This window comes from Protopterus annectens, chromosome 1.part0, assembly GCF_019279795.1.
Source record: "Protopterus annectens isolate FY-2018-M chromosome 1.part0, PAN1.0, whole genome shotgun sequence".
NCBI lineage: Eukaryota > Metazoa > Chordata > Ceratodontiformes > Protopteridae > Protopterus > Protopterus annectens.
In genome coordinates, this window is record NC_056725.1 from 905091208 (window position 1) to 905109274 (window position 18067).

General features: G+C 37.5%; 1 protein-coding gene across 3 annotated transcripts in view; it reads right to left on the minus strand.

Moving 5' to 3' along the window:
* The window catches only part of COL12A1 (collagen type XII alpha 1 chain), a 589904-nt gene extending 573943 nt beyond the window's left edge, over positions 1-15961 (minus strand). For 2 of the 3 annotated variants that reach the window (XM_044063907.1, XM_044063915.1), the window contains exons 1-2: positions 15798-15961; positions 5416-5519 (exon numbers count right to left, since the gene is read on the minus strand). In XM_044063907.1, coding sequence (XP_043919842.1) covers positions 5416-5485 — 70 coding nt within the window. In that variant the 5' untranslated portion in view covers positions 5486-5519; positions 15798-15961. The remainder of the gene's footprint in view (positions 1-5415; positions 5520-15797) is intronic. The other variant, XM_044063925.1, reaches the window with a different exon arrangement.
* Positions 15962-18067: the final 2106 nt, after the last annotated feature.

Genomic DNA, 18067 nt, shown 5'->3' on the forward strand with positions numbered 1-18067 from the left:
AATAGCTCTGTCCAGAGCCCACTCATAACAGAAATACATATTTTTTGAATACAGGAGTGCCTTTTTGTTCCATTAATTTGGCATGGGAAATGCAAACAGAACTACATTTAATGGAACTTCATCTTCCCAGATTGTCATTGTTAATTGTCATACCTGGCAAGAGTGAACACCCCGACACACACACTCTTATTTATATACCATATCACTGTATTATTCTCTGATACTGTCTGCATGTAACATGTGCCAAGGACTTCAATGGAAGCAGAACAGTGAGCTTTGTTTTTTTCTCTGGAATAGGATTAAGTCCTGTGTATTTGAAACTGTTGAAAATGAGCCCCCTCCCCAAATCTAATGTAAAGTACTGTTGATTTAGGAGTGGATGAAAGAAACAGAGACCTGGATTCAGGGATAATTGCTGAAACAACAACTGTAACCCATCGATCAAGGACTGCAGAAGAGGAAAGTGTAAAGTCTAATGGCTGGCCATTCAGATTCAACAAATTTCTTACAAAATAATAGAAATCTGTCATGGAGGAGTCTTGTCAAAGGAACAATTACAACAGATGAGGACATGAATCCCAGCATATTCAGAAATATTATAGAATTAATAATGTTATCATTATCACTGGAATATTGTATTTGTTTATTTAGAGTTTGTTGACCAGGTTAGTCTCAGTAGGCTAGTGGCCTCCTTTCAGGGGATAACCAGGGAGGGAACATGTTGTAAGAAAAACATTAGGGGTCAACAAGGTTAACATTCTTAACTTTTTTCATCTTCTTTGGAATAGGAAAAGGAAAACTTGAGTAAAAAAAACTTTGTTTCTTGATATGCCTTTGGAACCATTTCCAGTACCTAGATATCCATTGTGAAGCACTAGCATAGGCAAGTGAGTTTGTATAACAGAAGGGAACTGCTATTGATTTGCTTCAAAACATTGCCAAGCACTCCCCTTGCATTTCCTGCTTCACCCATTGGTCTGATGTTACTAGATGCCACTAGTCCAGTGATGGCGAACCTTTTGGGATTGGCGTGCCAAAAATTCAGAAAATGCTTACCTTGACTCTGCTGGCATGTCACCCCCCCCCCCCCCCAAACAAAAGATAAACAAAATACGGTCTAATTGTGTGTGCTGCTATGTATTATAAAACTAAGGGGAAAATCACTGACTTACAGTAGAGAAAACAATGTGCACACTGATAATTGGGCTTAAAACAGTGCACCAAAAAATTACCCTACTTTTAACAGTCATTTTGAATTGAATTGAAAAAAATATGGAACACATTGCATTTGATTTGATTAAGATCAATTAATGACTTTTTGTTGCTGAGTTTTAATAGATAAGTGCAGGGTCACATATTTCTTGTATTTTTGTTCATTCGGTTTCTTTGGTAACTCAGGTGTTGGTGAATGCTGGTGTGTCACTCAAAATGTCATAGCATGTCACCTTTGACACACATGTCATAGGTTCACCATCACTGCACTAATCTCTGTAAATCAAAATGTGCCTGTTATTTGCATCGTGTACAGGAATTAATGTTCTGCAAAGTTTACCCTTCCTCTAGTTGCCACACAGTTTTCTAAGATAGTGAACCAGAAAGAAAAGCCTTTTCAAGGGTAGTAGCCAGGATCCCAGCTTTTACAGCATTATTAAAAGCTTCAGTTCTAAGCCACACATTGTTCTCTAATAACACCAGAATTAACAACACTAAACCTGGCACTGACATTATAATAACTACATTAAACTTTGTGGGATCCAGACACAGCAGTTTGTGTCAGTGTTGAAATGGCTTGTCTTACAGTGACATCTGCAATCTCCATACTGAAATCATCATTTTAATTTAAAGCATGAGGCCAGTGTTATAGCATATTGGTCTGGTAATTTAACACTTTGCCACTCAGTGTAGCTAGAGCTTACTACCAAAACCATAAATAACCCTAACCTCCTTGTCTGCTAGTGATGTCCTCTGTGCAGGGGTGATACCTAACCCCTTAGGATACTTTAATTCCATTATTGCTGGTGGGCTTAGCTACTAAATTCCTGCAGAGATATTTATGTCATCAAGCACTCTGTAAAACCTGCCAGGCTTTTTAGGCACATGGGGTATGGAATATGTCTCCTTTCCAACTTCAAAAAAATATAAGCAGAACTAGTTAAGGGTGGTATTTATAGAGGCTTAAGCTGAACCATTTTTAAAAATGTTATGTACCCTTGTTTTGGGAAGTATTTATTTTTTTTTTTTTTTGGTTTTAGCAGAGCACATAAAGCAGCTCTCAGTTAAATTACTTGTGTCATCAAAATGCTTGTCCTTACGAACAGAACTCAAATGTAAAGACCCTTTCATAATTGTGTCCATGTCACAACCCATAAGGAGAACATCTGATCAGAATGTGGAGGGCTATGGATTTCTCATGACTCCCAACTGTCATTGATTTTAGACTGAAAATTTTGGTCTGGCCTTAAATTTTCAGACCTTTTGACAAGAAATAGCAGATTACAAAAAAATGATGATGATTAAAGTTATCGACTTACTTTAGTTCACAAAGTACAATTTCATTCGTGCCCTCTTATTTTATCAGCTTTCAAAGATTACATCATCAATATTTTAAAAGTGTCCCCAATTTGAGGCCTTTGCCCTTGACTATTTTGGCTTTATCGCTGAATCTGAACATAAGAATTTGAAAGTAATGTTCCTCACTAAGTTTCTGATGATGAGGAATATGGATTCCTTGACAAGGGATATGTTTCTCACACCTTTTTTCTCTCTCTTCAAAAAATAGATGATTCCTGCTCTGACATAAGACTGACTGTAGCATTTTGCACTAAATCAGCATTCTTGCATTATGTGTTTGTTAAATAACAGAGATGCCTCGGGTGTCCAAGAGACCATAAGCTGACTCTCTGAAATGTGCCCCTACCAAGGCTGTAGACTGGCATACTCATTGCACTCAAATAAGTATTTTTTCCTGAGCATCTCTTGGAAATTTCAATATTCAAAAACCACATACCGATTGGACTGTATAAACTAATATTTACGGTATAGACTAGAGTTACAGAAAGAATGCTTACGTGAAAGGAATACGCATCTAAAATAGCTTTTATTTCTATAAATAGCAACATTTGAAAATAATGCACCCCCTTCCTATATGTCCGGGTGTAGCATTTTGATGGCTGAGTTCATTTTTAAAATAATCTGTGGGTGGTTGAGGCAGTAACATTAAGTCTGAGTATAAATTAAATTTCTGTCTACACCCCTGGTCCCTATTTTTGCCCCCCCCCCTTATTTTTGGCTTTGACCCTGATTCTTGCACTAAGAGGTTGATCGTTATGGGAATGAATATATGATACGGTCTTTCCCACGTAAAACGACACTGACATTGAGGGGGGGGGGTTCAGTAGAAAGGATGTGACAACGGCCCAGGAAAGCCTTGTTGGTGGCATTTGTATGTGATGCATACCCCTCAAGTGTACATCATTTTGAGGAATGTTCCTCATTTGGGGTCTTAAAAAGGTCATGTTCCCCGAAGTTCCACGTTGAAAGGGTCTGTCACACATTCAGTGTTAGCAATATTTTAACTTATATCAATGGTAAATATAAATGAAGCATATTAATTCATTAAAAGACCTGTTCTATAAGTAAAAAATATCACATTTTAGCCATCCAATGAGCTTCCTATTTGAAGTTGTTAATAAGCCATTAGTAAGTGTTCCCCATTTTGCCCATTTGTTCCACATTATGAGAGGCAGTGGTCCTCAATTTGGAGATGGAAGGTTGAGAGCTATGATGTGATGGTATCATAGTTATCAAAATAATAAAATGTACTTACGGACTGAATATAAACTCTGCAAAAGCAGAGTTTACTAAAACTCCTCACAAAAAAAGGCCTAAACAACACAACACACATTGCAAAGACTTCCAAAGGAGTTGAAGACAGTTTTACAAGCCCTCGTAGACTAGTGCAAATGCCTCATGTGCTAGGAGACGTCTTGGTTGCTATGGAGAAGCTTCTCGTAAACATGCCATTCATATAATGATGCCTGCAGCAAACAGTATTATGATGACTATACTATATCTGAGTTACGTAACAACATGCCCAGGGCCTGTGAAAACTGCTATTGTCCTTATTTACTTTGGGAATGTAATAGTCTGCTAATGGGGCTTTAATTAACATGTCTAAACTTCTCAGTCCTCTTTGCCTGTTATATCCTAAGCAAGGCAGACAAGACACCTTCTTCTTCTTTCGGCTTTTCCCGGTTAGGGGTCGCCACAGTGGATCACCTGTCCACTCATGATTGGCAGTGGAGTTTTACAGTGTTGAGTTGCTAGCCCGGCAACCAACCTTCCACAGAAGGCACACACATGCATGCATTCACACCTAGGGCCAATTTAGAGTGTCCAATCCACCTACAGCATGTCTTTGGGATGTGGGAGGAAACTGGAGCACCCGGTGGAAACCCACGTGACCACAGGGAGGACATGCAGACACCACACAGAAGGCACCCCAGCTGAGGATCGAACCAGAGAACCTCTTGCTGTGAGGCGGCAATGCTAACCACTGCACCACCATGGCCGCCTGCAGACAAGACACCTAAGAAGTCTTAATTGATCAGGGGAGAACAGGTCATTCATTAAAATGACGCAAGGTGTCGTGATGAGTATTAAGCAAATGTGACAGACATTACAATTTACAAGTGAAGGAAGTAATGTGCGCCTTTTCCAAAATAAAAGTAGACTACATCACTTGCAGTCTGTTTCTTGAGTACTTTCAATAACGGAGGTAGTCAAGCTATTACCTATTTCCTCCATTTAAGTGTCTGGATAATCATTCAGCATCTGTACCTAACGCTAGATTAAAAGACAGGGATGAGTTCTTCAAACAGCACTAACCAAACCAGTCTATATCACGTAACACTGATGAGTCATGGCGATGGGCTTATTTCTAGAGAACTTGCTCAGTATCACATCATTGCTGTTCTAGTGAATACGCTTCTCGTGCATGGGCTGAAGAAATTAACCAGTGCTTCCACTTCTCTGTTCCTTCATTGTTACCAGGATAATGATTTCACTAGTCAAAATGCAAAATTTAGAAACAATTGAGAAGTCTTCATTCCTTCTTGGGGGATAGTTTTCTTCTGTTACTGTGAAGTTGCTGGAAAAAAATTGTGTTAAAACAGACAACGGTAGGGAAAAAAATATAACACAAATGGACAAACACAACTGAACACATATAACACATAAAACTCAGACTACGTAGCACAAACAAACAAACTGCAGAAGAGAGAAAAATGTGACTTTGAAAGTCACCAAGGAGAAAGTTGAGTTATAAAAGGAGAAAGACAGTCTGTGAAGAAAATAGAAGGAATTCGATTTCTGCACCATCTCCTTGCACTTAATAGAGGATTACAGACTTGTTACCTTGAGCCTCTACAAGAAGAGAGAGCAGTGCTGCACAGGCAGCAACTGCCAGAGAAAACCCAATCTTCATCGTTGCTCTTCCGATCACGAAAACATGAACGGATCTGTAAAGAAGTGACAAACAATGATAAGAGAGGTGCACTGGCATCTGTCAGGAGAATCAATATAAAGGGCATTCTCTGAGGGCATTGTGTCCCTAAGAAGGCTAACAGCTGCTTTCCATACTATCCAACGTAATAGCAACCATTTCAGATAAGTGAAGTATTTACCCTTAATTGATGATTATTAAAGTTAGGCATATTTCAAGTTAATATCTTAATGCCATTAAAACTGCAATTGCTATTGCCCCATTGCCACCGCTGACATGACCTGCAACCTCCATTCTTTCCCCCATGTCACAAACTTGCACAGACAACCCACAAACACACTTTTACAAAGTGCAAACCTCAATGATACTTGAAAGGTTTAATGTTGCAAAAGTCTACAAATAAAAAGCATGACATCCAACTGTTAAAGGCAGCATTACACATATGAACCTCAAAAAGTAAAGTCACTCCTAATAATGGGACTGAAAATGAACACATGCTATCGGATTAGTTTTCAATTAATTATTAAAAAGTCTGGGATCAACCCTATATCACACTGGTTGAATCTGAACATCCCATACTGAGTGCAACTGAAAACTAGCCCACTTCATTTATTTGTATAAGCAATGTTCACTTGGTTTTACTTTGCATTGTGAACATTAGGGTTAATACAATAAGTAAAATAGCTTATTACAATACATACTTGAAACTGAGGCTTGAAGTGCACAAATATCAAAGACTGTGTAGATGTGAATTCTTTGTTGGTTACTTTAGCAATAGGTGAACTTACTACTGATTGTATAGTACAGATGGGTACTTGTGTATTATTGCAACCACATTTGCAACATGTGATAAATCTTCATGTTTGACTCAAAGTATAACTCCAAAAGGTTGCTGAAAAGTGTTAGCTGCTGTTGTGGGATATTGTTAATGGGTTTGGAAGAGGAATAAGGGGAACATTTCTGTTTGTATGTAGCGTTCTTTAGCAACGTCAGGTCATGAATAATGCGATCGACATGCCTGCTCCTTGTCAGTGCGGTCAAGAATGATGGTTATTTTATTGCAGAACATGTGCTTGAATGTGTACTACTCAGAGTGGGAAGCAAACTTCATACAGCAAAAGAAGTATGGGGTAAAATTAACACACTGCAATCGTGGCAATAAATTACAGTTTGTACATTGCAACTGTAAGCAAGAAAGCGTACATTCACACTCCTACCCTGGATCAGAAACCCTGCATTCCTAGTTCTGATCTTACCAAACGTAATTTGATCACTAGAAAGTTTATTGAGTTATCTGATGATGTAGCCAGGAGTGTGTAAATGCTACCGTAACCCCACTCCCAACTGATTATTGTTAATATATAATGCCTTTTGTACTATTTCCTTATCACTTAGCAAAAATGAATCTTTACAGGTGTAGACGTACAGATATTTTGCATGCAGTGGTGTACCCTGATAAAACTGAGAAAATGTAACGTTATTAATGAAATGACCTGTTTGTCTATGAAATCATTTATATGTTGTACATTCAGAAAGTATGCCGACTGAGATGAGAATCTGTTTATTTTGTTTGTACCTGTATACTTTGTTTTTGTCTGACAGCGACTGATTGCTCAGTTGTTTTCTGGTGTGTTGTATAGTGAGCTTTACAGCCCTGCTGTATTGTAAGACTTGCCACAGCCAAAATGTCCACAGAGCCAATGATATGTTGTTATCATTGACATAAGATATACACAAGCAATTGTATAATATTCAAAAACTAGCTGTTTTAGATGCAGATTATTTGTTGTATACTTAAAATTAGTGATATAAACAAATAAAGAAGACTGCATGGACTTGTTTGTAAGTACATAGCAACAGAAAACAAACTTTTTTATGCTGGGCATGAGATATCTTGCATGAACTTTAAAAACTAAGGACTGAAATTAGAAAGAAAAATGTTGAAGGGAATGTTGCCATAACAGTTCAGGGTAACTAAGTAACAGTGTAGTTTTGTTAAAAAGACAGAGATGAAAGAACATATTATACAATTCTCATTATGACAGACTTGCTACTGGTGAATAATGCTGTCTTGTTCTATTTCTCTGCTGGTTTATAATGTATTATGCCACAGTTAACACAAGTCAGTTAAACTAGTGACAAATGCAGTTATTAGCTACTTTCTCCATTTTTTTCTCATAATGCAACAGGAAATGAGTAGTAGGTAAACTAGTCGAATGCCTGAGACTACAGTTCTTATTATTTTAGAAAGCCGAATTACAACAGTTCTTAGGAAGCTGTGATATTTTGCTTGAAAATAAATATCCCTAATCAATAAAATGGACTTGCTTTTACTTTATTATCAAACTTAAGGCTCGTTGGCTGTAGAATTTTGCTTCTGTCGTATCTGACTATGTAGCTTTACTTACAGTATGGTTATTTTATTTGCATTTCACGGGAAGTTGTTTGTTCACTAAAATATCTGCATTTTTTTCTTCGAGTTTTACCCCATCTGACACAAATACCCAACTCAGGGTTAGTAGCTTTGAAACATCCCTGCAGGATTAAAGGAGTGAGTAGTCTTCTAAAAAAATGAAGGTAGCATAGCTTTCAAGAAATTAATGCAATCAGCATACTCCCAGAAAGACAAATAGAGTTGGAGCAGAAAACTGACTCAAGATATTGTACACCATGGATATACCCAGGTGTATACAACATAAGAAATTAGGTACAGTTTGTAACAAGTAGCATTTTACTCATCATAAAAATATTGCATACCCTGTTTTTAAATGTTGGCATATGACTGACAAAATAATCTCCATAAATAACGTCCAGATACATTCATCAGAAACCACATTGACTTTTCATTGCTTAAATCACTAATGTTTATTCAGCATAGAACATGGAAACAGCTACATCTGAGAAAATGAGGGAGTGTAAAATTATCAGTAAAGCAGGTTACTGTGCCAAATCTGATGGTATAGTATGTGAATTTGCAGATTTAGTGCATCTGTGTGTATAATATATATATATATATATATATATATATATATATATATATATATATATATATACTATGGAAGTACACGTTTCTGGACATTTGTTGCACAAACAGGATTTTTCTTACTACACCCCTATAGGTTCATAGGTTGTTACTAGGCTAATTAATGACCACTGAGGCCCTTACAAGTCTAGCCATACACCCATAACTGGTTGGGTCCTGATTATAATGGGTGCCTATATGGGAGCATGTTAGTAGGAAGGTAACTAAGGACTTGTGGGGGGGGGGGTGTTAGAATAATACTTCTCTTATTGAATGCCTCTTTCCATAAGGGACATAGGGGCTAGTGCAGGGGTAAATTTACAATTTTTCATCCAATTGTCAAGGTTTCATTTGAGCAGGGTAAGGGAAGAATTCTTTTTTACATGGATTGGGAGTCTATTTCATGGTGCAGGAATTCTTTGGGATATATATCTGTCTATCTAGCATGTTCTGTTTATGTCACAAGTGAAATTCACATCCCTGGATCTAATGTTTCTGGTACTGTTTGTTTTGTGCATGTGCAACAGATCCATCAGGGCTCTGTAAAATGTGCAGAGATCCCCTTTCAGCTGCCTGTAGCAGACTGAATACAGAGACAGAGCCTTTGGGCAATCAGTGCAGCAGAGAGTATTCATGATCTGAATTTTCCTAGTAAGAAACTTTTGTGGGCATCCAACTATAATATTTACAAAAGTTGGAAACCCCAAGATTAAATGGTACAAGCATGGGAGCATACTAGGGCTGACAAATTCAAAATGCCCATTGCAAAGTTATAAGGCTCTTATAATAACATTAATGAAATCAAGGATTCCATCCATACTACCTAGTCATAGAGTTGTGCATAAAATGAGTCACTGAAACTGCAGTAAGAATAAAGAAATTTGAAGGTCTTACTAGGGTTAACAAAATATAAGGAAAATTAGGAGGTTCCAACAAGTTTAGAAGATGGTTAAAGGCTCCCAAGCCAAAATAAAGGGGTTGTATCATTAAATGAGTTAGAGACCATCTTCATTAACACATTCACAAGCAACATCCATTTCTGGTAGAGCTATTGCCTTCCAAGCAGGCTTAACTGAGCCAGGAATTCCAGCAGCATTAGGAGAGTTTTGTGCCCTGCGTCCTACACTAGACTTTCTGAAATTATGAAGCCTCACTTCTTGGCAAACTGCCACCTCACATAACTTAATTGATTGAACATGTATACCATAATTCGAGTTTGTTTTTCTGTAAAACCAAATTTGTATTTGTATTTTACATTTTAAGGGGTGGCACTACTATTAGTTACTGTATTTTTTTATCCCAGTTGATATACTTCTACATATCTAAGACACATTACTGTGAATGCTAGGTTAAACTCTTCTGCTATGAAAGGCTTTCAACATAAGACCCTAGTGGATAAAAAGCTCTTTTGATTTCTAAAACCGGTTACACAGTGGGGGGACTAATGAGAAATAAAGATTTGTATTAGTGGATGGAAAGTCTGCTGGAATTATAATTCAATAACTTTTATTTATCTGTAATTATTAATTAGGTACTCAAAGTGAGTTCATAAGGTATCAAGATCAACTATAATGCCAATATTTGCTGTAAGTAAGGGAATGCATTCTTTTCCAAAAATGCACTAGGCTCTTCAAGATCAGCCTAAGTTACCAAAAGATTTGAATGGGCACATCAGGAGTGGCTTATGCACCCCTTATACTGCATTGCAGGTTCTGTCCTGGAATTTTAATTCAAGTATCTGGTGCATACCTTTCAACTGTCCCCGATTTTCAGGAATGTTTCTAATCTTGCCACATAATTTTGCTCAATCACTTGTAAAATCTGTGATTTTGTGACAAAAGTGTGTGGGTAAAAGTCACTTGATAATGCTAGACATGTAGTCTTAGACTTTTATTCTCTAGGAAATGCATATTATTACAAATCCTCTAACTCTTTCAACTTGCCAAGTGAACAGAGTATTTAAAACGTCCTTCAGTTGGATCTTTGTTCCCAATATTTTTTTACTTTATCCATGATTCTAAAAATAAAAATTTGAGAACTATACCTTTGCCCTACATACCTGTTTTATTTTCCTACATAAAAAGCAACTGGTATTGAGTCATAACCCTCAAAGCAATAGCCGGTAATTTTCAGGAATACTCGTGATTTTTTCTCAAGATTTCCTCAGTCCCAATGTTCTAGATGAGGAGTGAGGTTTAAGAGAAGGCAGGGATTGAGCGATTTATGTAATGTTAGACTAATAACAGTTATACAAAAGAACATCTCTGATGTATAATGTATGTAATTTGAAGGGTTAATATGGTTTGTTTTCTTTTATATAAATGTATATGTGCCTATATCTTAAGTGATAATTTAATAAAGATGTTAAAAGAAATAAAAAGATTTCTTCAGTCCCTCCTAAAATTGCGGATTTCAGAAGACTAATGGAATACTTTCAACAAATAATTACAGTCATCGTAGTTTCTTTATTTTAAGAACCACGTGTTAATTAGTCATCTTAATTTCTCAACAGTCTGAGTCAAAAGCGACAAAGTTTTAACAAAATTACCTCGATTTGGGGCCTTTACCCCCTGACACTGGAAAGAAGTTGATAGGCGTGTGAACTAAGGTATTCACAATGACATTTTACAGTCTTAATTTTTCTTAGAAATATAAAGATTTCAGAATATACATTTTTATAAGTGTCATGGACATTGCTGAGAGCTTCCTTTAAATAAGTTCAGGCAACCCTATTTCTCTAAGATCCCCAGACAGAAACACAAGTGATAAATGCGTGACAGTAACGTAATGGAAATATTTCCTCTTTAAGTATATGGCAACCTTTCTCTTATTTCCCTGTTGATTACTCTAACCCCTTCAGATAACAGTAAAAACATACCCAATCCCCTCCTATCTATTGCATCGGGTTTATAGATGCCACCAAAACAGTCGATGCAAACAAGCAGTGGAAACACTTAATATTCTGATTCACCTGGTTTTAAAACCATACAAAAAAGAAATCCACGAAAGCAACTTTACGCAATGGCATGCGTTAATAGTCTAGACAGCAGATTCTTTTTGCGTCCCCCTTATATATTCCAGACTTCGCAGTTACGGATCAGACACACTTCCAAAGGGCGCCCCCTTCCTTTTCCAAATAATAAATCTCTAGACACCATAGTCAGCAGTCACTAACCTTCCTGAGAAAGGCGGGGTGGTGTTAATTCCCAAATGGGTTTCCTCCGCCCACCCGCACTTCTCTACTTGGTAGGGTTAGGCACACCTTCTTGGATGCCAAAGGTGCCCCACCATTTCATAAGTCTAGAGTAACATTAATTGTTGTTTTCTTTTCCTTTTACCGTCAGAAAACGAATATAATTTCAGTTGTTTCCGTTTATTTTAGCGCATTTCTGTAACTCCTAAAGAAAGTATATATATCATTATGTCAGAGCAGTATATATTTTTTTCCTTCAGGACAGGGTTGCCTAAATATTATCCGCACACAGCAGAAGTCAGGACAAGTTCAGGGACAGCCCTCCCATTCATCTGATACTTTGACCTGAGTGTTGAAGTCAGTGAGAACCGGCAGAGCGTGGTTGGGGGTGCCGGATGCAACCCATACTGCTATGAAACAGTTGCCCAGACCAACTTTGCACTATTTGGGAAAATTGTACGGCAATATGAACATTTCTCACATACTGCTATATGTTTTTCATTATAGTTTAAATCCACAGATCACACAGGATCGCGCCCTCACCATCAATATTATATTACGTTTAGACACTGTAGTAGAGATGGTGTTTCCATTCATTACACGTTTGGGGGACTTGGAGTGGAGTCTCCAACACATTGCTTTCCAAACTGCAAGCGTCTGTTTCTTCTAAAACTGTGCACTTTGTTTTAGAAAAAGTGTGTGTGTGCGATTAAATAAGCTTCTACTTGTTCTTTTTGTACATGTTTGTGCATGTGATTAAATAAGTTTCTTCTTTTTTTTTCTTTTTGTACACGTTACTGGTTGCTGTTATCATTCTGTTTTTTTTATGTTTGACCTGTTCCATTTCCTTTTTTAAACTGATCATTTTTCTGTATTCTGTATGGTAAAATTATACTAGTACAGTAATGTTTAGTGCGTGTATGTGTGTGTGCGCGCTTACTCTTCAAATTGCGTTACTCAGTTATGGAGCATGGTTTTCTCTTGTAAAATGCCAGACTGCTAGCCTAGGCTGGACAGTTTCACGTCTTGACTTTTTTCAGACAACACTTGCTATTTATCATTTCGAATTCACTAAGAAAAGGCAAGGCGCGTTATTGTATCATGGCTCACAGCTATGCCCGACTTTCTGAGTTGTCCCTGATTTTGAACCAAAATATTCTCAGTCCTTCTTTAAATGGGTTAGATTTTTGAGAAAAGGTGGATTACAATCAACAGATAATGACAATCATAGTTACAAAATTCTTTAACTTCAGAAAGTGTATGTTAACGTTAAGCATGCTATTCTATCACGTCTGTAAGTCAGTAGTAACAGTATTGTAAGAAAAAAATATTTCAGGGCATTGTCCCTAATTATTTTTTGAAGCTGCCCTGATTTTTCTGGTAGTACAAAGACGACGAAGTTGATGGGTATGTGTTGCAGTCATACCTGGTGAAAGTACATGAAGGCGAGACTGGTAGAAATGTAATTATAAAGGAGGCTTACCCCGTCTGCCCTCAAGAGAGCGCTTTGAAACTGTCTCTGACCACTGGCACTGGGGTTTGTAGTACGACGCAGACTCAAAGCCCGTGCCCTAACAGGGTTTCCCTAGCAGGGAAACCTTATCTACGTAGGCAGCAGTCCATGTAGCATTGGGATTTAACCTGACCAACCTGGAGAGTCGTCGGTTTCTCCTTTCGTTATTTTGTGAAACGCAAGACAAGACGGCTCCAGACTTTAAAATGAGTTATGTGGGAAAACTATGGTTGAGTTACTACGCTTAGGGCTGCCACCTTTTCAAATACCCAAAGTGGGACAATCGTGGTACAAATATCAGATTTTGCAGGCTAAAACATACCCATGGGCAGTACAAAGGACAGAACTTCATTTTTTTGCCTAAATAAAAATGTATTCTTGTAGCATTTTAGTTGCTTATTCTGTTTCTTATAACATTTATTTTTCAGATACAGAATAACTGTTTTATGCAACTATTACATAAAATATATGAAATAAATTTGCCTTAATATCCCAGGATATTTGCCATTTTTACAATTTTTTGCAGGACGCCGCTGCTCAAAGAGGGACTGTCTCTTGCAAAGTGGGACAGGTGGTAACCCTGACTACTCTCAGCATCGCCACTGAAACTGTAATAAGGAGAATGAGTCCCAAATGCGTATACAAAACCAGTAAAAAAACTTTTACTAAGTTAACGGCTTGCGTGTGTAAATAAGTGTCAAAGCTGTATAAAGAGGTCGGATCTAATTTGGCCCACCATCTCTCCTACACTCTTCGATTTCATGAGAAAGGAATGAGTAGGATCATATTTTCCATTGTAAGGCACGCTGCACAGGCGGCGCACCTGAAATTCATTTGCTGTAATGATTTCAACAAAAAAGAGCCGCTGCACCCAGGGCGATTAACTGTGAACGCTCTAAGGATTTCAAAAGCAGTTCCAAGTAGTACGGTCGCTTTAACACTTTAAACTATACAAATACTTCAGCTGGTTCGCTTTCCAATGGTGCCATCTTTTGGAAATAACAATGCTATCAGCCAATTAAAGCAAAATGCGTACACTGCAAATTTGCAAAACTGTATCTGAATTCAAAGGCAGGTTAGCCACCTATCAGCAGGCTAGGTACTTAACTATATTTTGTAAAAACTAAATGAAGCACTTGCATTATTGCCAGACTTTTTTTCATTTATTTCCACATAATCTGTTAAATTCAGACAAGTAGTAAAAGGCCACTGCTGTCTACAGTTTTCATTCTGACAGACCGAAATCCATTTGGTATACATCTGTTTTGTTTTATACAGAATAAATGTCATTCATTATAGGATATATTTCTTATTTCATCCATTAAAATCACAAGATTCATTAATTGATATGGGTGCAGTCCCACCTTCACTTCCATAACTACACAAGATATAGCATTTTTTTATGTTAAAGCCACAAATCCACAATATTCTAACTACACATTCAAACTGGAACTATGTATCTGTAAAGTAATTCGGTTTCTCTGCCTTCCCAGCTTGTATAACAGTGCTAGAGGCAGCATCCGTCAATACTGAGCGTCTGTGTACCTATTTGACTTTCCATTTTATTTCCAGTAGTTAAGCCGATTTCATAAGTGTGTGACGGTAATATATTTCACACTTACGTTGATAATTTGAAATGTTTCCCCTTACTTTATGCATCCTGATGTGCAACAGATGAAAATGTTAGCACGAGAAAACAGGTAACCCTTGGGGTATCCACGCCAGAAGGCAGGATGAGTACGGATTAAAGAGCAGCTTGGTATTTTCCATTGATAATACCCACTAACATCGCATCACCACACCATACTGCCCCCTATCTACCCAAAGAAAATAACTATAAGAATCAGAAATGAAATTATTCTTGCAACAAATGTTTCAAATATGATTTAAGTAAATAGCTTTGTGATGCATTATGCAAGAGCAACAGTTCTGTCTTTGGACTTAGAAGATAACTTTTATATGCAAATGATGTAAAACAAAACACTGGAAAATTAACTGTAAACTTCAAAGGTGAAGCAAACAATTCTTAACATCAGTCTGCAAACCTTTTAAAAGGACTCCACCCAAGAGGAACATCATGCCTATCCTTGAGGGAGCGTGTCCCTTTTGAACTATAAGTAAACAACTTGGCACAAGTAGCAAGACCTTTACTACCGTATTGTGTAAATATATCATTATCATACCTTTCACTAATATAAAAATAACCATCTTCAATCCAGTCTGCATTCAAGAAACTTTAATTAAATCGTAATTAAATGCCTCTCCTTTCTTACATCATGCGTCAATTTTTGGACTTGTGACGCGAATTTTCACTGAAGCACGATAATAAAATATTTTTGCAAGAAGCAGTGACATACCGCATGGAACAGCCTCACTCTCACTTCGGAATGCGTCGTGATACTAGCAGCATATTACATATCCAACAGGGTACCCCACTCAAGCATCTCTTAACCCTCACAACATAAAATCAAGATTGCCCCAATGGCCATTACTGTATTCATTATAGGTATCAGAAGTTCTCATCATAGGTATACAAGAGAAGTGCAGCAACGCTGAACCTACAGACCTGAGAAGTACTCAAATTCGGGGCTCCCAGTTGGAAAGTAGCTTGGAGTGCAGAAGATAGGAAGAGCTGTGTGCAGTTGGCTTTCACAGGAGTTGAGTTGGTAGCTCCTGCTGTTTGATGTTCTTCTGTCTATGAAGGTTTTTCTCCAAGTGGGAAGAGCCTTTCTACAATGGGCTACTTAATAGAGGGCTGTTCCCAGCTCTCGGTTTACTATCGTAAGCTATTACGAAACCGTCAGGAATGTGGAATATTGCCACTGCATGATATATGCAGTAGTTAGCAAAGAGGATCTACTTTTTGGAAAGTCTGCATAGTTTTTTAAATTCTTTTGAATACTGATCATTTCGGCAACTGCATTGCGCACTCTGGTCTGATATCCTCCACAATGGAAAACCACCAGTGAGATAATTTTATTTGGCAGAACGGTGATTTTCTTTTCCACATCAGGACAATGGAAACAATACTATTTGTTCTATGCCATCTAAAAGGACGCCTAAGCTACAACATTGTCCTTGCGATTAATTGTTTCCATTGAGTGACTGCTTGCTTATTTTTGGTTAACATAAAGACAGTGTTAGAACTTCGAGAATTTGTCGCACAATTTTCTTCTGCTACATTTTTCTTACTGTCAACTGCACAATTAATTATGTACGTGCAAAAGATGATACTGGCAGATTGTTTCTGAAAACCTTAAACATAGAATAGTGGCATAGTACTTTTTTGTCTTCCCTTTTCTGTATAGGCTCTCAGCTGTAGCCTTGTTTTAATATTTAGCTCGTTATCCCCATGTTTTGAAAAAGATGCTGCTACCTCCTGCCTCAATACAACGTGACTTATTTTAAACTTAAAAATTGACCATGAACTTGTACATACTGGAAGCTGTACGTACAAAACTGGGCAAGTGGTCAGCCTCCTACTACACATAAGATGCACAAGTTCTAAACTTTGGACTTCACTTGTAATAGACATTATCTAACATGAAAACTCTGCCAGTTGAATGTGGCAGGTCTGCACATATAAGGCTACCACAATTTCTATACAAATATAACATTTTTGCTGGATGGTTTACATACGCCCTTAAGCAAAAACAAAAGTGGACATATCACATTCTTCACCACATTCAAAAATAATCTGATTATCATGGAAGTTTATGTGATTATGTTATTTGAAGAAAGTTATTCACATATTTTTTTTCTGATCATAAAAACTTTTTTTGTTTTTCCCATGCTCTTGCTGGACATACCCACTCAGATTACAAGTGTCTTGCAAATGAAGGGGCATATGTGGTTTCACATACACATGCACTCGTGCGAACACACACACACACACACACACACACACACACACTCACACACACACATGAAGTAAGTTGAGTGTGCACTTGCCTAAATGTGAAGAGACTGAACTAAGTGAACCCAGTGTTGCAATTTACTGGGTCGTTAGTGATTATTGCTTTCATCAGATTAAAAAATACAGTGTGCAATGAATATGGAAGCACATCAGGTGAACAGATGACCGCAACGGCATACCCAGATGGATCAGCAAACCCAGGGTGGTGCCTAATAGCACACAGTCATTGATACATATGGGTTGTCCACTAGTTAAACACTACAATGGAGCTGTTGAGCTCCACCATCTTGTGGTGTCGGGATACTACATCTCCATTCCACAGAAACTAGCACTAGCTCTCCGTAGCTTTACTTGATCCACGGGTGCAATCAGATAAGTGCAACGTAGACAGCTGAGTACGTTTTTAGTAACAATCATGAACAGTACGTCATTTTACTAATATTTTTCCATTCTAGATTTATGACGTAAGTATGGTCCATTGAATATTTTCATGTAGCTGACTGAATGCTGTTTATAATGTTGCTTCGGTGCTCGCTGCTCACAGATTTGGGAACTTTTTAGGAACTTTTTAATAGCAGACAACGGAGGAGGTATATATATATATATATATATATATATATATATATATATATATATATATATATATATGTGTGTGTGTGTGTGTGTGTGTGTGTAGATAGAGATATTAGCTACATTTCTTTAACTGACTGAAAGCAGCAGATGATGTAAGCAAGTGTTTTGCTAAGAGACGGGGTCACATCTGGAGCTTGTGAAAGTTAGTCTATGAACTACACAACATTTGATGCATGTTTTTTCACCTTGAATTTTGGATCGCTTTGTATTTTATTGTTGAACAATGTCACATTTTCCTTCCATTTGAAAACTGTGTAATTACTGCAGCAAAGTGAAAACACTGATGT